General features: G+C 31.5%; 1 protein-coding gene across 1 annotated transcript; it reads right to left on the bottom strand.

The window, feature by feature from the left end:
* Positions 1 to 256: 256 nt before the first annotated feature.
* LOC127698951 (protein SSUH2 homolog) lies at positions 257 to 20,844 on the bottom strand. The gene is made up of 12 exons (XM_052202733.1): positions 20,727 to 20,844; positions 20,472 to 20,500; positions 20,081 to 20,150; positions 13,747 to 13,876; positions 13,438 to 13,498; positions 12,839 to 12,963; positions 11,766 to 11,828; positions 10,735 to 10,841; positions 9,705 to 9,797; positions 8,280 to 8,382; positions 4,007 to 4,105; positions 257 to 3,772 (listed from the first exon to the last, which is right to left on the bottom strand). The coding sequence occupies exons 1-12, from the start codon at positions 20,738 to 20,740 to the stop codon at positions 3,548 to 3,550; spliced, it is 1,119 nt and encodes a 372-aa protein (XP_052058693.1). The 5' UTR covers positions 20,741 to 20,844; the 3' UTR covers positions 257 to 3,547.
* Positions 20,845 to 21,166: the final 322 nt, after the last annotated feature.

Below are 21,166 nucleotides of genomic sequence, written 5' to 3'. Positions count from 1 at the left end.
ATACACTAAGACAATAAATAAACCAAAATAGGGATTTACAGCATCACAATATCCAATCTTAGGGGGAATAACTCTTAGAGAAAACTATACAATCCAAAATCAAAGTTGGTAATAGGAAATAGGACTACCGAACCAGCATAAATAATTGTTTTTAAAACATACAATTATTATCTGTCCTAGGATTGATCTATCAACCTTTACGAACACATTTTTCTAAATCTATTTACCAGTCTTTGTTGTGATTACAGTTGAGAAAACAATGCAAACAATTTTAATACCTTCAACTCTAAGTTAAAAACTCATCAAAAAAAGTAAAATCACAAAAATACTGAACTCCGAGGAAAATTCAATCGGAAAGTCCCTAATCACATGGCAAAATCAAATGACAAAACACATCAAACGAATGGACAACAACTGTCATATTCCTGTCTTGGTACAGGCATTTTCAAATGTAGAAAATGGTGGATTGAACCTGGTTTTATAGCGCTAAACCTCTCACTTGTACGACAGTCTTATCAAATTCCGTTATATTTACAACGATGCGTGAACAAAACAGACATTATAAATAAAATAGTCAAAATATGGGTACAGCAGTCATCACTGTGTTACAATATCAAAACAAACAATTATTTACAAAAAAAGCACAAAAGCATCTATCAAATTAAAAACCACATTCATTGCTTCGCGTGTCTGACGTCAGAAAATGTAAACGTCACATAAGAAAAAAGTTTGTCATTCAATGTTTATTCAAAACAATTTTATTATTTCACATGGGGAATGTTGGTATACAGGGTTAAAAAATCAAAAGTTATGTTAGAATTAATTTCAGAAATAGACCGAGATTTAAAATTGTCCAGAAGTTCTTTAGAATTTTAAAGAATCCACATATGGTAAATACCACTTCGCGAGTAAAATAAATTTGTCGTTTGTCGTTCAAAGTATTTTCAAATTTATAATAGAACAATAACATAATGACATATAATAGAACAATAACATAATGACGGGATCTTTTAAAGTACAGAGTCACGTTATAAGAACCACGTAAACACAAAAAGTCGCATATACAAAACACACCAGCAAAAATGAAAGATAATACAAACACATTGACGGGATGTATAAGTACCTAGCCACGTCAAATGGATATCACAGAAAACAAACCAAACAGTAAAAGTAATATTAATAATAGAACAAAGACAAATGAAAGAACAATATTACACGTTGTTAAGATGATAAACAACGTCAGTATGCAGAATCTATACTTCAAGACCATCATGTATTATTTGTGAAGTTGATACGGAATATTTATCAACAAGGTCTTGGTACCTTCCGATGAACTTTTTTTAGAAAAAGGACGAGACGTTCTTTGACATACCCCTGGTTCATCAACTTTCTGCTCAGACACTGGTGACGTTTTACAAAGTCTGAGTAGGAGCTGCAAGCTCTTGAATATCGAATAAGTTGGGAAATGTATATCCCATATGCAGGTGAAGTTGGAATATTGCTACTAAGGTGGGGGAAATTTATAATTTTAAAACTAAAATCGTCTCGTTTGTCATAGATTCTGGTGCTGAGATGACTGTGTATGTCAAATTCGAGATATAAGTCTAAAAATGAGGCGGAGGAAGCCGTGTCTGTTGTTTCTTTAATTTCTAGTTCTGGGGGATATATTAATGGAACCCAATCAGAAAAGTTCGGATTGTTAATGGAAAGAACATCATCAATATATCTAAAAGTGAAATTAAATAATCTGGCTTCTTTGATCTTCTTGTTTTTGACAAGTGTCTGAAGGAACTCCGACTCATATGAAAATAAGAAGAGGTCGGCAAGGAGAGGCGCACAGTTCGTTCCCATAGGAATGCCGACAATTTGTTGAAAAAGTCTACCTCCAAATTCAACAAATATGTTGTCGATAAGAAACTCCAGCATACCGACCACCCGTTCAAAGATACACAGATATAAATCAATTGCAGTGTTATCTTGATATAAGGTAGTGAATTGAAAAACAAACTAAAAAGGAATACAACTTGTATGGTGCAACTTCTATAAAACAATCAAATACCAAATTATAGAAATGATACAAATAAAGACAATAAACATATCACAGATCCTTTAAAATTTAAGTTACAATCAGAAGGTACTTCAAATAAGAAAAAATAAATATGTTTTATATACTTGAATCGCTTAGTTTTATTTTAAACACGTATATATGTATATACCAGGTTCAACACACCATTTTTTTCTTAAAATGTCCTGTACCAAGTCAAGAAAATGGCCATTGTTATATTATAGTTCGTTTCTGTGTGTGTTACATTTTAATGTTATGTTTTTGTTGTGTCGTTGTTCTCCTCTTATATTTGATGCGTTTCCCTCAGTTTTAGTTTGTAACCCGGATTTGTTTTTATCTCTATCGATTTATGAGTTTCGAACAGCGGTATACTACTTTTGCCTTTATTTATATATGAACTATCTTGTGAAAGAAAATCCTTTATCTAATTTAAATCTTCAAAAATGTACAGTGACTACTGATATTGAATTAATGTCTTCCCGTACTCTAATTCAACAACAGTTTTTTAGCGGGTAGTTATGCGCCGATCCCAAGTCTGGAACCTCTAGACTTTGTTAGTCTAGTGTGGTTTATTTTTATTTTGGTTCATTTATATGTTTCGGAGTTTAGTGTTGCGTCCATTTCTCTGAACTAGTATACATTATTGTATAGGGACCAACCGAAACCCGCTTCCGGGTGCGGGATTTTCTCGCTGCGTTGAAGACCCATTGGTGGCCTTGGGTTTGTTTCTGCTCTTTGGTCCGGTTGTTGTCTCTTTGACACATTCCCCAATTCCATTCTCAATTCTACCTTAACCATGAGACCTCTAGTTACAACTTCGGCAACTGCACAGCACAAGTGCGAGAAAAAAAAACCGTGATGACGGAAACGGTAAACAAATGTGATACATAGATAGTATTAATTGATTCTGAAAAAAAATATATAAAATAAAAGAATTAAACACCGTTCTATCGCCTCACTCATTTTGAAGTGTTGTATGATTCTGTGTTGATTATTATCAAGGTTACGATCGGTAAACTTCGGCACCAAAACCTAAAAGTTAATTAACAGCCAAAGTGTTCGATCAACAATCACCGAATGAAATATTTGTCGATTTGTCGATTATTCCTAATAAATGTTAAAACACACGTGCACAGAGGACTTGGTTTGGTATATATGTATGCATTAGTGCAATGATTTCCTTTAACGTTATTATTACAAGAAACTCATTTCATGTGATTTTGGAATATCTACAAGTATTCAGCATTAAAACCACAACACAACAGTACACTTTATGAATTAACACGTCAAGTAAAGAGATGAAATTGTAAAAAAAATCAAAACATATGTACATATATGAAACAATATCAAAAAGGTAAACATGTTTAAAGTGCTATTAAATATAGAAGACATTTTGGGGAAACTACATTTTAACCGAAATCTACATCTATTTCAGCTTTATTTTTACCTTTATCAGATATAACATAAAATTTTCATTTATGTTTACAAAATTGAACATTCTTCTTTAAAAAAATCACAATCTTCTCTTATGCTTTCTGGACAGCAATCCAAGCTACATTTTGGACAATTAATAAATCCAAAACATGACTGTTGTGGATAATCAGGTGCGTGTACATCATTCTCCAAACCGTACACATAGTAAGTCATATCTTTATTCTTGTATTTACAGATGCATTTGGTAACAGCAATGATGCGGATCTTGTGACGCTGCATAAAAAAGGCATTGAATAGAAACTCTAACACTTGATTTGTTCTTCATATTAAAAAAAAAAAGTATTCGCAGGAAATAAAAATACTGAAATATCTGCGCAACAACAGTATGAAATGTCATCTAATTTTACACCATATATGAATTTTTGATTATCATAAATGAACTTGCAAACAAAATAAACATTATCGAGTTTTTAATATAAACTTGATAAAACAAAACGTAAATCTTACTTGCATTAATATACGGCTATCTGGAAACTTATGTTCCCCTAGAAGTCTTTGAGAGGCAGAGTTTATTTCTGGTTCTGGAAACTTTTTCAACGGAAGGACCTCCAATGATAATAAAAAAGTCAAGTACTTTATAAAACATTATCAATACACCAAACAAAACTATATGTAGAAATGTTGTATGTTGAGTCTTATTTCCTTGGCAACCAAGAAGTTTTAACATCATTTATAACACCGTTTTATGAAGCAACAAGTATGAATTCATACATAGGCGAAGTATTTTGGTTAGTGTTGTTGTTTTTATCATGTCATACTTTTTGTGCATTTTATTTTATTTATTTTAAATTATCTGTACATAAATTTGGAAATTATTAAGTAAGGAAGGTTCCAACTCCCTCAGGCAAAGTTTAACTTTTGGGGGGATTTTTATGTTCTTTTTGGTGATATAGCTTCTGAAGTTTTCAGTTCAGTGTTTCTGTTGTTCCGTTGTTTTCCTCTTATAGTTGATGTGTTTCCCTCGGTTTGAGTTTGTAACCCGGATTTGTTTTTTTTTCACTTAATCGATTAATGAGTATTGAAAAGCGGTATACTACTGTTGCCTTTATTTATTCAAGTATTTATCCATTGCTTTCAATTTTTTTGCTTTGTGCGCTCCTGACAAAGGTAAAATCAGAAAAGCGCTTCGGACGCAACTCATTTATATAGTGTTATTGTCTTTTATGAGAATTATTTCAAATAATCATAATTTTGAAAGTTTGGTTTTCAATGCCATTCAACTTCCTAATTGGTGTGTACTTCCAACTATTATTATAAGAGCGCCACTGACAAGTCTTGTGTAGACGAAACGTGCGTTTGAAGTACGAAAGTCTTGTTTCTTTGATGATTATTTAAATAAAGGCAACAGTAGTATACCGCTGTTCGAAACTCATAAATCGATAGAGATAAAAACAAATCCGGGTTACAAACTAAAACTGAGGGAAACGCATCAAATATAAGAGGAGAACAACGACACAACAAAAACACAACATTAAAATGTAACACACACAGAAACGAACTATAATATAACAATGGCCATTTTCTTGACTTGGTACAGGACATTTGAAGAAAAAAAAGGGGGGTTGAACCTGGTTTTGTGGCATGCCAAACCTCCCGCTTTTATGGCAACGTCAAACACAACACCAAAAACGACAACATCACATGACAGGATGCTTAGTCAGTATTTGAGTCAGTCGGTTGCGCTTACACATCGATAAACTTCTTCAAAACAAATTTAATAAATATGGAAATGGGACATGATAAGTTACTGGTATGTATTTGTCATTGGCTTCAGCAAAATCTTGGAAAGCCAACTGTATAACCTAGCAGCCCAGCTACTACAGCAAGTTTTTGGCAAAGCCTTTTCTTAGTTATTTCAATGAAAATCCTTCAAATTTTCAAAATTCTTAGTCCCTCTCTTTTTCTGAATCATTTCATTCATTCAAAAATCTATATAGTACAGCATAAATTACACACTAATCACAATATAGACTATGAATATTCCTAGAGGTGCTAATTTTTATTTGAAACGAGATGTTAACTTAATCTTTTATTTAAAAAAAATTGATGTCTGAATAGATATAAGAAGATGTGGTATGAGTGCCAATGAGACAACTCTCCATCCAAGTCAAAATTTATAAAAGTAAACCATTATAGGTCAAAGTACGGTCTTCAACACGGAGCCTTGGCTCACACCGAACAGCAAGCTATAAAGGGCCCAAAAAATTACTAGTGTAAAACCATTCAAACGTGAAAACTAACGGTCTAATCTATATAAAAAACGTGAAACGAGAAAAATTTATGAACCACATCAACAAACGACAGCTACTGAACATCAGATTCCTGACTTAGGACAGGTGCAAACAATTGCAGCGGGTTGAAACGTTTTAATGGTACCAAACCTTCACCCTTATCTGAAACAATAGTGTAACATCACAACATAGAAAGACACACTATAAAATATCAATTGAAATGGCTTAACTCAATCAAAAGACATATTAACACCACTGAACATACACTGAACAAATAAATTTGATCTATGATACAATGTAAATACAAAATAAATAAACTAAGGGAAGAATAATTAAAGTAACATGTTATACCGCTGTGAAATGTTAAACAATTTAAGAAAAACAATATGCTTGAACAAAAATATCAGCCATTTACATTTACTTTAAACACAGGTAAATGAAAATAATTTTGTTGTTAGGTATACGTGTACAGTTCAAATTGAGAAAGGAAATATTTTTACAAAATAAATAATTTTGATGTTTATAGTACGAGGAAGTGAAAATTTATAGTAATACCAAACACTTATCAAAGCTGGTATATGGACCAGATATAACCCTGAAAAAGTAAACATTGAATAACAAAAAAGCATTACAATTAGTATCAACAGGTCAAATAAACAAGAAAGTACGATTTGAGAGTACTCGCAGTTACTTACAGCTAGTTAAAAGCCATGCATCAGAGACTAAAATCAACTAAAACACATCCCAGAGATTTAGTATTTTAACGTCATCGACAGTCAAAAAAGACATGACTTGTGCAATGCCAAAAATAAATGTATCGACAGGCAGTAGGATATTTAGGAGTTAACCTCTTTATAGATCAAAATGAACGTGGGTGTGTCTTTATACATCCCGTTTGAAAAGAATACAAATTTAGTTATGTTTTAGTTTGCTGATGACAAAATCGATATTAGTGCCAATGTAATCTATATTCAAAGATCTAATTACAACATTGGTAAGATAACCTTTACTAATAAGTTTGTTTAAAGGTTCGATGAGTTTACACGGATCACATAGTGATTTCCGCGTTTTAAGTACAATATTACCGTTAAATTTAGGATGTGAAATACCGTTTTTAATCAGTTTTCTACAGGTACAGCCAAATTTACTAATCAAATCTTTGTATCTATGAAAGAATTTAGTAAAAGTTTTACGTAATTTATGGTAACGAAATCCCTGACTTAATAATTTACCAGTGATGCATTGATTACGTTCGTTAAAATCTATGACATCACTACACACACGGGCATAACGAACGAGTTGGGATATATAAACACCGTATGATGGAGCCAAAGGAACATCGCCGTCTAAAAAAGGAAAATTAACAATAGGGAATGAAAAGTCGTCTCTTTTGTCGTAAATTTTAGTATGGAGTTTCCTTTAGAAATTGAAATGTCCAAATCTAAAAAAGGACAACTACTGCTGTTTATGTTAGATTTAGTTAAATCAAGTTCTTTTGGGTAAATTTCGGTAGTATATTTAGAGAACTCTGGATTATTTAACGAAAAAATATCATCCAGATAACGGAAGGTATTGTTGAATGTATCAACCAAATGTAACAATGACGTGTCTTTACTGATTTTGGTCATAAACTGAGATTCATAGCAATATAGGAATAAATCTGCTATTAAAGGGGCAAAGTTAGTGCCCATAGGAATACCTACTACTTGTCGATACACTTTATCGCCGAACCATGTTTAACGTGGATGTTTGTGTGGTACATAAGAGATTATTGCAATATGGAAATGAAACATCATAGGTTTTCGGTAATCATCAAGTTTTCAGTGATCTTTACAAAATTTCATTCAACATTTGTTATTATTGGTTCGCCTACTGTCGATCATTTAAAGAAAACATTAGAAGATAAATATTTCTGACTGTCAACAAATGATGAACCAGTTCGGAAATGTGTTACTGTATAAACGTATCTGCCGTTCTAATATAATGCTCTTCTTTCGCTTTTTAAATAAAGCCCTGTTCTGATTAAAACATAACATGGGAAACACGTGCGCGATGTTACCATTAAACTTGCAATTTTCCTCGGAGTTCGGTATTTTTGTTATTTTACTTTTTGCATCAACTGCTGTTTTTTGAATGACAATGAAGATCAAAATGGAAATGTCTGTTGGTGTTGCCTGCTAGGAAATTAAAACAATATCATTTAAAAAGCAAATATATTTGAACACTTTACAGTTGCTTCGAACGAAAACATTTCTTAATACTCCTATTAGAATCGAAATAATTCTTCAGTAAAACAACAGAAAAATGATAAAACAGGCATAACATATCATGTGAAATAAGGGAACATCCATACATAGATGGAACACATGTAAATATGTTAAAATAATCAGAGATGTACTTCTGTATTAATCCACTCACATTTGTTAATATTTTGAATCCATTGCATACAAAAGTTTTCAATAATTAAATGAAATAAAGAAACTATATACCTGTTGCTGTAAGTCCTCAAACCCAATGGATCCTGACGCATGAGCGACCATCTCTGGTGGAAGGCTTGTTTTTTCCACAACATGTTCAGCCCGGTTGTTTCGCCTGTAAGAAAATCCCATGTTACATAAAAATAAATGCATAAACTGAAATAATATATATTGCAATTTTTTATCCTTATATGCATATTATTCGTAGATGTATTTTGAAAATAGGTGATACAAGACGGGAAAATAACTCCGAACAAAACTCTTTTCATTAATTTGAGCATGGGTTCAAAGGAAAAACAGTAAATTTTCCGGTACTTCTCACATTTTCTGAATTTTCTATTTCTGTGCCCCCACCGTGGGCAACGGGGGCATTAAGTGTTACCCTAAACCGTCCTTCTGTACTTCCGTCCGTCCGTCTGTCCGTCCGTCCGACCGGTAGTCTCATATTCGTTTCCGCACTCTAACTAAAGTTGACATCATGCAAATTCTATGAAACTCAATCACAATGTTGAGAACCAACACTCGCAGACAGAGTTGGAATTTGGGCAGTGAGTCATTTACCTTTCTAGAGTCATGCTCCTTTGTAACTTGGAAAATTGCATTTTTTTCGTTTACGCATTCTGACTTAAGTTTGTCTCATCCATACTTCATGAAACTCATACACAATGCTTAGAACAACTCCAGGTAGACAGCTTTCTTTCAAATTTGGATTGTAAGTCATTTACCATTTTTGAGTTATGCCCCTTTTTAACTTGGAAAATTGCAAAGCTTGAGCAGGGGCCTTCGTGTCCAGACACATTCTTCTTTTATTTATAATAAAATATGATAAGAAAGTTATGTGTATTTTTGTGCTTTTGAAATTAGTCAAATGACGAAATAATCATCATCTTATGGAGCGTTGTTTACAGTATATCCATAGCAACCGTCTTTGTACATCAAATTTATGAAAAATCAAAAGCCTTTTAGAAGAATTTTCCCTAAAAAATTACCACGTTTAAAAATGTATACTAGTACTGTAAATATACATCTTGCAGTTGTTCATAAAAATAATTTATTAAGTATACTTATACATCCCATAACAGCAGTTTGAAATTGATTTTCCTCACCTAGGAAGGATACAAAAAATAGCAACCTTTTTCAATGAAATTCGAATATTATAATTTCTCCTTCATATTGCAATTATTATTGAAGACAATTTGAAACTCGTAATCCTTAAAATAGGACAGACGAAATTTATGAAGTGTTAATTCACTGCATATGTACATATTAAAAAATCTAAACTTGCCAAGGTTTTTATCAAAATGGTCTTTGTGGTCATCTATCGTCATTTATACTTAGAGTGAGTACTAAGAATATGACAAAATGTTGTTAAAACACCAATATTGTTATAATATGTTTCCAACCAATATAACTACTCATGTTATCATAACATCTTACCAAGAAATGATGAGTTTCTGGAACCACAATAGTTGAAGGTGACCATTACAACTGGTACACGTCCTTCTTCCGCTACTACCACAACTACTACAACTGCAATCAAAGTGAACACAGTTTTTAGTCAGAGGTATTTAGTAAAAATGAATCTAATCGATGACTAACTTTTGCAACCAAATATTTAAATACTAGCATGTTGTGAAAAAAATTCCAAGCTTTTCTGTTTCCTTTGGAATACAAAGTTCACCCTTACATATGCAGACACATTTTTGTTGTGTGTTTTTTTTAGAGGGGGAGAGGATGGGCAATTACCCATCATCCCTAGTCCGCCTCTATTGTTTGTTATTTCTTCAGACCACCAATTCAAAATCCCTATCTATTCAACCAAATTTTGCAACTTTCACAGCTTTTTTAACATTTTACCTTAAGTTTAACTTCATAGAAACCAGGTATATCCTGAATTGTACATGTATCACCTTTCTACATGACAATTGTTAACCCATGTTTAAAGTCCTCTAAGAAAAAACTGCCTTTCAGAAGACAAGTACTACTAAAAATAACCCCTGGTTTTCTGGAAATCTTAAATTAGTATACTATGGAGCGCATTAATCCTAAATTTTAATGCAATCTCATAGACAAGTAAATTTTGGCTCAAAATGGTCTAAATATATTTCCCTTTCACCAAACGTTTCATTTCTTCAAATTTGATGGTTAGTTTAAGTAAACAATGACATCAAAAGCACTATTTTGTGTCAGAGTAGGGCAACTTTTACATACGTTCTAAATTGGATGGAGTGAATTGGTGGTCTGACACCTAAACTACTACTTTTGATGTTTTATTTTACCATATACTGACACCATACATATCCACTGTACTAAGTAAATACATGTACCACTTTTCTACATTTTCAATCTTAACTTACCATGTTGATGTTAACTTTATATTCCATATACAGGATTTCACCATTTCTTTTTCCAAGATTCTTTTACATACATATTTCATAAGCCAGTATTATATTTAGATGATGCATACCTTATTTCACCTCTTCCACTACATCTACTACACCTCTCCATTACCCATGCGCTGTTTCTATAAACCTTTTGTTCACCTTTTCCACTGCAACCGCCATTGCATTTGACCTGTATATTTAAACAAATAAAACGTCTATTCCAAGGCTTATTCATTCAGAGAACCTGTAAAGATTGTCCATTATGTTAATCATTTCCAAATTAACACCATATATAAAAATTTAGAAGATGTAGTATGATTGTTAATTAAACAACAGTTTACTTTTAGTACTAACAAAAAAATAACAGACAGCATGAAACGACACAATAGCAACATATAGACAAGGGAACCAAAAAAGTTAAACCCCTTTTTAACATTTGATGATAAAGGTCCGATGAAATTAATATATCTAATTGAAAGAAAAAATAGCCACACCACCTTGTAACTCGTAGTGGATATACAAAACCTTTTTCCATTGTAAAATTTAATCAAATTTATATGAAGATGTAAATTAAAAAAATGTATGTACCATGTTCAAGTGCGATTTTCTGTTCTTCTGATCAATACTCAAACGAGCGTTTTGTTAAAGGCTTTTTGTCATGAGATCAAAATGAAAGCTACCTTTCAATTAAATAAGATCAAATAAAAAAATCCTCCTCCCTTAACTTTCAGAGCAATAAGTGCTACCACAAATCTATAACACTGAAAAATGCAGTGTATTTTCACAAGATTCGCAGCAAAAGGCATCAGTATGGGCCTTAAAATAATAATGAAATGATTAAATTTTCATCCCAGACTATTACTTCATGTCTAGGTTTCGTTCCGGGAACCATAAAGAATATTCATTGCTGTTGAAATACCGAGTGAAATAAAACTACTTACATCAAATCAAGTGATAAATGTTATGGACCTGTATTTCAGAAATTACTGAGATCATAATTTGAATAAAAGCACGTGTTTCGTGCCAATCACGTTGCGTGGAGTTATATACAAAATAGTGCACAAACGGTCGTGAACAAAAATTAAAGTATTGTAATATTATCATACAAACTCACACGTCCACTTCCACGGCATACAAAACATTCAATCTTTCCGCTTGCCCCGCAATTATGACAACTCTGCAATGCAAAATATTTCATTTCTAGTTGAGATCAATTAAAAAATCAAAACTTTAATTCATAAATGTTACATTTATTATGATTAGGTGCATGCACATGCTATAAGGGGCAGATTTGGTCAAAAAAGTTGTATCTAAGGAGCTCCTGAAATATTTCGGAATCTCCACAATTCGAATATAGTGTATTCCGAAATCGATCGAACTAAAGGGTATCCTTTAATCGATCCTTAAATCGAATTGTGTGAATTATTTCCCACGCCTCATAATTTATAGTAGAAACAAACTGTTTCACAACAAATGATACCGTGACTAAGATTTTGTTGGACGTTATACACAAATGTGAATGGAAAACGAATAACGACTTATTTTCTCTTTCCTTCTTCCCAAAAAAACCTTCGAAACGAATTTGACACATGGTATTGTTTATGGTATTCTCTAAACGTATGCGAGCGTAAGAGTGTGTCAAAAATTGAATCAAGAATGCGAAAACTTTATATTAATCCCAGCTTTTGGAAATATTTTGCTTAAAAATGGAAGGGTAAATTTATTAACTTGGATTTGAGCACATTCCGTATCCCGAAAGGTTTGACTCGTAATCCATAAAGTATTATCATTTTAAAACGCAGACAGACAATTTCATCTAAATTTCTTTTAAACCCCGTAGAAAAATAAAGGATTATATCGGACAATGCATGATAAAAAGATACGATTTCAGAATTTCTACAAAGGAATGTTGATCATGTGTTTATTACTTCGAGTCAATGTTATGTTTGACATGGAATTGTGCAGAACACAATTTTTTGTCACACCAAAACCATAATCTCTACAGAGGAACGACAACGGCAATATCCTATCATTATACATTGTAAAATGTCGCGTTTAAATAAAAGCGGTATTAAAACGATTTGTAAGATAAACGATCCATATCAAAATGAGGTTAAAAGACTATCCTGTTTTTTCTTGTCCCTTTGTTTTGAACCAGATCTAAATTCCACTAATATCTAAGCATACTTTAACGTAATGTGTATGTGGGATGGCAATTTCACTCGTTTCATCTTCAAACATGGTTGGAGTTTTTGCTGGCATTTCCCATGGTCCTGGAGGTTGTCCATTTTCAGGTCCATCAACTTTATTTTCTAAATGTATGGAAAAAAGTATAACAAAAATACCGTTACGGTCATGAATGTTCAAACGTAGAAACTCGGAGACTAAGATCTTAAGATCCAAGAATACACGATTCATCTGCAATTTTACCGATTGCGACAATTTGACTGCTTGTGGCATCTCCTGTCGGGTAATGCATGCAAAGTAGAAGCTTACTCTGTCGATGCACCCGGTCTTGCTCTTTATGTTTATTACCTTTATTTATTTTCTTAATTCATTTTTGACATTTGAACATCGGTTAACTGTTGCATTAACTTCAAATGATCAGCAAAATCATCTTACATCTAGAAATATAAGCAAGTTGGAAAAGAACAGGCTGGTTAATGAGCTCATCGACTATATACAACTGAACAATTCAATCAAAAAGTAGAATAATTGTGAAGGAAGTACTTGATTTGCCATTCTATAATTTAGATTTAAAAATATGCAGAAAGAAAAGTTCTTACCATAGTGTGGTATATGATCCAATACTATTCGTCTGCCTTCTGTGAATGTCTCCAGTATATACTGAAAAGTTTTAACTTTTTTCATTCTTGAATTCATTAACAGTTTAAATACGAAAATATTTCACACAGAATTAATTAATATTTCACTAACAATATATGTGCTTTTCTGTAACAACTAGTATAATTAAATATTTAAAGTAGAAAAAAAAACATAACCAAAACAAAAAACGAAATGAACTATTGAAAAAAATAGAACAAAAATAATTGTCTTATTAAGTTTAAAAGAAACTATACAAACATATTACTTACATGATAAGAAGTAGACGGCTCCAGTTTTTCAATTTTCATATCTCGCGCTGCCCCTTTGCCCCAGCAACACTGGTCACTTGCATAGTCTAACAACGCCTTGCGTACTGTTTCTTCATCAATTGTAGCAGCACTGAAATCAGATTATTTTAGTTGGTCATTTGATGTTTATTAAAAAAATGTTCTTGGAGAGAAAAAAAAGAAGATTGTGTCTGTGACAGCGATAAAAATTCTGCGTGGTAATTTTCCCGCGTAAAAAAATAATGAACGAGGGAACTGGCTTTGATAATTCTAGATGCATAAGTATTTTTTTTTATTTGACGATCCAATTCCATGTGTCATAATTCAACGATTACAAAATGGATTTTATTGCAGCAAATCGTGAAGTATAACAGAGCATCCAATGAAGATCTTCAACAGCAAAACACTTCATCTAATAACATGCGCTGGGTCTCTCATGCAAAAAGAATGATCAATATTCATTTGGAGTACATCAGATGAGTAAGAATCTGTTGAAAAAACTCATCAAAGATACCATGCTTATAATGTAGTACGCCAGCCACGTGTTGTGTCTACATACGAGACGCTCGAATCAAAACAGTTAGATTGCCCAATAAAAACAAACAAAGTTGAAGAGAATTGACAACCAAAAATTCTATTTTTTTCCAAACCTATCTAATGCTTTCTATGTCTGGGGTAGAAAATCATGTTTCAAATAGTTCCAACACATTTCATAGACAGACGATTTACAAAATGATCGTATCAATGATATGTCATGTCACACAAGAGTTCTGACTACTGGGCTGGTGATACCTTCGAGGACAAAGAGTCTATAGCAGTGGAATTGGCCACCCTTTGGGGTAAAAAACTTATCAAAGATTATAGATACCAGCTTTATTATTTAGTATGACAGTCACACGTTTAGTCTACACGAGACTCGTTGGTGAAAATCGATTAAAAAACAGTTAAAAGGCGAAATCCAATACGATTTGAAGATTACTTGAACCAAAAAAAAATATCTAAAAAAATGTGCAATTTGGCTAAGGCTAGCTTTGCTTTGTAGTAGAAAAAAATAGTTTTTGAATAATTCAGCCCGACTCAATCCATAAGAAATCAAGGTTTATTTATTTATTTTATAACTCATCGGCTGTGCCTCAGTGTCACGACTTCCGAAAAAATCGCTCACACCTGAACGAAACTCATTCTTATCATATGACAATATGCCAAATATTTAAAATCTTCACGAATATTTGGAAAAAAGATAAGGGTATATTTATAGGTTAGATAATACTTGGTCATGTTTTTTTTAATATTTAAAGCCCCAGGCGTAGCTGAGGGTTTTTAATGTTCATAAAACATGACCAAGTATTGTCTGACCAATTTAGAATATAGCAAAGTGCTTTCGACCAATGAAATTGTAGGATTTGGTGTTTCTTAATTGTGAAGAATGAATGAAATCATGTTCTTAGTAAGGGATTATCCTATTGTTAAGGCTTACTTACAGTTCAAAACAAAGAGTTTCTATAAATGAGTTACAAATGCCCCGAAACACATTTATCAGCTTGAAAGAATTTGTGATTAAAACTGACTAAAAGTTGAATTTTGAAACAAACAAAAAAAAATCCAAAATTAGATGAAGTTTACTGGTGCAGTAACATTGGTTACTGGATCCGCGGTTGGTGAGAATAGTAATTTCCAATATTCTGATAAAAATTAAAAAAAAAGAATTTAGTTTAACTTTTGAATATATTTTTGTATTTGAACATTTCCCTGACATAATGAAGTAGTATTTGATGTAAAGGACTGGACTAAAATATTGGCTGTAAAATAAAATTTATTTGTAACCCAAATAATGAATTAATTGATTTGAAATGGAAATAAACAAAAAGGTAATTCCTCGCTAAAATATTACATGATTTACATTGATACTCACAATCAGGAAACATTTCTTACCATTTCATTGTACTGTTGTGTCATCTAATGTATAAAACATAATTTATTATATTTTCCTAAATTATAAGAAGGTCCTTACATTACTAAAACTAATCCATAAATGAAATCATGCCTAAAAAGGAAGTCATGCATTAATTACAAACATTGCACTGACAATGGAACTAATTCTTAAATACAACCAATCAAGAGATCATTTAAGCCTTGAGCACTTTACAATATTCTAAGTTTGTAAGAGAATGATAATCCCTTACTTCATGATAAGTACTCGCTAACGCTCGTACTTAATCATGAAGAAAGGGATTATCATTCTCTTACATATACTTAGAAAATATTCACACCTTCGAGTGACATAACAAAATTAGCCTCTCCCATTGTAATACTTTAACCTGAAAATGAGCTCAATTTAAGCGTTAACATGGTTACTAAAATGGATGTAAATCATATTAAGGTGTCTTCCTCCATCTTGGATTTTGAAGTAGCAGATAACAATTGGTCTAGATCTTTAATGAAATGTGCAAATTTTGAGAGTAGTATGTAATTCATGTGTAAGACTTTTAATGCTAATATAGAAAATTATGTGTTTTATCATATTTACGGCTGTATTTTCTAAAAAAAACACAATATTTTTGTTTGATTCATTTTTTTTTAACTTTGCCAAATAAGGGGAGATAACTCAGTCAGATAGAAGGGGAGATAACTCAGATAAAGTTTTTTTTATAATAGAAAGTGTTGTGAATTTACCTTTTTTAATATGTAGCAAGAAAACAAGTTCGGTGACTCATTTTTTCTTTTTCTTATCTGAAAGCATGTTATAAGAGCTATTTTCTCATATTTTATCCTAAAATTCTATGGTGTAGTTTTCTTTTTATCACACAAAATGGGATTTTCCATGCATAATCTATACAAAATCTGACAATTTTGCACAACCTGTAGCGTGAAAAAAAGTCCGGTGACCCATACTTTTTATTATATTTTTTAAAAAAGCATGATAAAAACTTCATTTTGACAAATTATTAAAAAATTCAATGGATTTTAATTAAAACCCCCCCAGCCTACTTAAATGGTCATTCCAACAGATGGAATGAAATAGCAATGCGATAGTTTTGTGATTCAAAAATGAAGATTTCTTCTGCTTCAGGTATAGTTTAATACTTATATATCTAAAATTCCTTCATTTTGAAAGGACATAATGTTATATAAATCAGCTTTTCTAAAATTGTATAATTTTTTAATAATGACAAAACTTCATCAATGATTTTCAAAATTACAATCGTTTCAACATCAGATGCTTATTTCTTTTTTTATTGATAAATTTATTCGTGTTTTATCAACAGATCAACAGTCATTATTTCTTAAAAATCCATTGATTTTAATTTTTCGCATAAGAATCATATTGAATATCGTTTTAACTGCACATTTGTCCCCTTTTCAATTCTTTTTGTCAGTTTTTTTTTGGGGGGAGGGTTCAATATATGTATCATTATATAACGTATAAAATGTGTCTATTCTCCTGTTTTAATTTTTAATATTTAGACAAACAACAGTACTCATGATTGTTTTCTTTTGCTCTCTTCCTTTGGAAATTGCCTTTGGGGATCTTACACTTCATTATTGTAGTCATTAAGAGTTCACTTTCATGATTAATCTACAATGGAAAGTCATTCATGTATAGCATTTTATAGTGCATGGAAGGCCATGTACTATGAAAATTAGAAGGGAAATAAATGATTTTCAATTGGGCGAGAGGGGATGAGTATTATAGGTTAGACAATACTTGGTCATGTTTTATGAAGATTTAAAGCCCAAGGCGTGGCCGAGGGCTTTAAATCTTCATAAAACATGACCAAGCATTGTCTGACCAATTTAGAACATATTCACACTTTCGAGTGACCTTACAAAATTATCCTCTCCCATTGTAATATTCAAAACTAAAAAAGAATTCACTTTTTATAATGAAGTGAGTATATAACATAGGTAATGACCATTACAATGGATGGAATGAAATAGCACTGACATAGTTTGTGAGGACAAAAAGGATGAATTGTTCAAACATTTGAGTTTTTCTTCTGCATCAGGTAAAAAATTTATACTTATATACCTTAAATTTCTTGATTGTAATTAGCACACAAAGTGATATCAATCCGCTTTCTGAAATTTGAATATTTTTTGATAATTATAAAACTTAGTCTATAAATATTTGAATTACGACCATTCAACATCAGATGCTTACTTTTTATTGATGAAGTACATGTATTGTTGGTTTTTTTTCTCAAAAAAATTCTTTGCTTTATATATCAGCAGTCTGACATTGTTTTCTTGAGAAAAAAAATAATCGACTCGAATGTCTGGTATAAAGATGGTATACAAAATAATTTTACCTACATCTTTGCCCCCATTTTATTTTATTTTTTGTTTGTTATATATATAACCATTAATATAAAGATTTGCAATGTTCAAAATGTTTTTTATAATTCTTTTCTCTTTCATCTTTAATCAGTAGGCTATTTTCCCAAGGAAAATGCCTCAGGGTATTGTACACTTCGTTAGTAAAGTTATTAAGAGTTCACTTAATACATGCTATACATGAATGACTTTTCATTGTAAAAGTCATTCATGTATAGCATTTTTTAGCACATACTTACAACTTCTCGTCCAATCAAATTGCTTATATTTGCCTTCTAATTTTCATAGTACATACTTTTCCTGTGTACTAAGTAACTACGCATGAATGACAACAAGGGTAAGATTTCATTGTATCGTAATCAAGATATTTAAAACAAAAATTGCCACTGGCTATTTTGAAATAAAATGCTGTGTTCCAAATTAAATTAAATAGTTTGTAATTAGTTTTCACATTGATTTTTAAATATCCTGCTATTAAAATCTTTGGATCTAAAAAATGTTTTTGACAATTGCAAATTTTATCATTTGAATAAAGGGTAATACATATGGTTCTTTATACCTTGGTTAGAGTACAACGATATCTTAAAACTATGATAATGTATCATCCATGCAATTACTTTGTACACAGAAAAGTGTGTACTATGAAACCTTGTGAAGGAAAATTAAAGCAACTTGGTGATAATTTTTTAAACTTTCTTAAGGAAAGTGATCTATTTCGTCATGAATTGATTAATTTATTGATTATTGGTTGCTTAATGTCCAGTGGCAAATATTTCATGCATGTTCAGGACGATGTCATGAATTGAAAAACTGTGATTATGTCTGAAGATAATGTGCCACCTATATATATATATATATAAACATATTCTGATAAATCTTTTAGTTTTTACTTTGAACTAATAAAAAAAAAAAACAACACAAAACCTATTATCTCTGATCTATTTGTAGTTGCTTTTTAATGCCTATCTGCTAGACTATATCTTTGGGGACAAACTATCTATATGTTTCAAATTTATTATAGCTTTAGTTTTACTGTTAAATTAAAAATAAAATTTCAAAACATGTAAAGCTTCCACTGCAATTTAATTATTGCCTGCTTTTGGTCAATTTATTTTGTCATCTTACCTTGTAAGAAGAACATGTATAGTAAAACACCGCTTTATATCAGTATACATACTTACACCAGCAGCTACCATCCATTCATTCTGGAGTGAAGGGCTTTTTGAAATCACATATTTTACAATGATACTAGTGAGTAGATTTACAAAATTCGTTAATGAGCTCCGTTTTACAAACACCTGTGATACAAGTAGTCAGCCAAAATAAACTATCAATAGACCAATTAAAAGATTACTCGAGTTGTAAATATGTGCTAAATTGGATAGTCTATGGAAAGGTATATACTATGAAATTAAGAGCTCGGGGCAAGCCCCTCGCTCTAAATTTCATAGTATATACCTTTCCATAGACTAACCTAGACATAGTGCATGGAAAGCCATGTACTATGAAAATTAGAAGGCAAAAAACTGACTTTTCATTGGACGAGAAGGGGTGAGTACGTTCTAATGTTCTAAAGCTTATTGAGGTCATCATTTAAATGGAACATATTCGAATAATCGAAAAGAAAATTAAGACATATTACGTAAGAGAAGCCTTCAGTGATAAGGGGGAAAACAATGTCATAACACAAAAGAAGCAACTCCGTTTTGCTCCTCCGCTAAACATTTTAACAGGAAAATATTCCTTATTTTAGAACTATCCGAATCTGAACTTAAAACTTAAGACAGTAATCTAAAAATTGTAAAGTAAGTTTACACAACTAGTAGCATAGTGTTTCCCCAACATTTTTCCTGTTATATTTTCAACAAATACATTTTTATCTTATAAAGTGTACAAATAGTAATGCACATATGTAAACTGTATCAATATTTGTCTTCTTATATCTCAAACATTTTTCAACAAGACAATTAATCTTTCTTACCTTACGAATTCGGCCTGTTTTTGATCCTTTGCTAGTCCATTCTGTTCTGTGGAAGGAGGGGGTACAACCGCTAAAAGAGAACTTGATTATTTAATTGGGGAATAAATCGTCGATATAACTGTAAAACCTATTGCGTAGAATTTACCATTTTTGTATTGAAATAGGGTTTTATCTAGTTTTGATTATTTTATATAAAATAGTAAGTTTCAGAGTAACAGTTCAAAGTAAAAGAATATTTATTTTCTATCTTTTTTTATATTTTTTTACATTTTGTCATCTTTTTTTCTTGTGTAGATAAACAAATGGTCGATATACATGTATGTATATCAAAAATATTTATAAAAATGTTGTCTATGTATATAGCTGTTTTCAAGGTTTTACAAATACTTACTACCGGCAGCCTTTTCCTCAGGAGAAGGGCTGCAAAATAATTGAGAACGCATATTTCTACTTTTATAAAACGAGATTCATAGAATAAATTACCATATCATCTGTATTTCAGAACATTTCTTACATAAGAAAACAAATTTTAATTCAATTTCCTTTAAATTAACCGCGAATAAAGGCATGTTTTCTCATGGGTCAAAAGGAAAACTTAAAAAAAAGTTATTTAAAAACGTCAATATAAATTTATCAAAGTACATACCCAACTGAAGTCATTTTGATACCTTACGATATAGAAACCCGTTGTGAATTAAATAATAAATCGTCGTCAACTATCCACACTGATATGCACTACTAGTATATATATATGACCGTTAACTATGTATAATGATTACGAGGTATTTTATTGATACTTAAAGGGCAGAACAGTGTATTTCTACTAGCTAGTTATTTAAAAAGATGACTCCAAAAACATAAACATTGATTTGCAAACAATGCAAAATCTGAAACAATCAATTACTAAACGATTTAAACCTAGACATTTGGGTTTTCCTGCTTTAAAATTGACCGACCGAGAAATAACTAATAGAGAAAAGCAGTTTAAAAAGTATACAAGCAGAGAGGTGTGGCCAATTTACCCTTTATTTATTTCACACATTTTCACGGATGTCACTATTAGAGCAGGATCTGCTGACCCTTCCG

This window comes from Mytilus californianus, unplaced genomic scaffold (genome assembly GCF_021869535.1).
Source record: "Mytilus californianus isolate M0D057914Y unplaced genomic scaffold, xbMytCali1.0.p SCAF_1, whole genome shotgun sequence".
NCBI classification, from domain to species: domain Eukaryota; kingdom Metazoa; phylum Mollusca; class Bivalvia; order Mytilida; family Mytilidae; genus Mytilus; species Mytilus californianus.
This window is presented reverse-complemented; position numbering and strand designations above follow the sequence as displayed.

Excerpts from the sequence above, each read along its gene's own strand:
- LOC127698951 (XM_052202733.1), bottom strand. Across the intron at positions 20,151-20,471 it reads TGAGGAAAAGGCTGCCGGTA|CGGTTGTACCCCCTCCTTCC; the intron begins GTAAGTATTTGT and ends GTTCTCTTTTAG. Across the intron at positions 9,798-10,734 it reads AGTGGAAGAGGTGAAATAAG|TTGTAGTAGTTGTGGTAGTA; the intron begins GTATGCATCATC and ends CTTTGATTGCAG.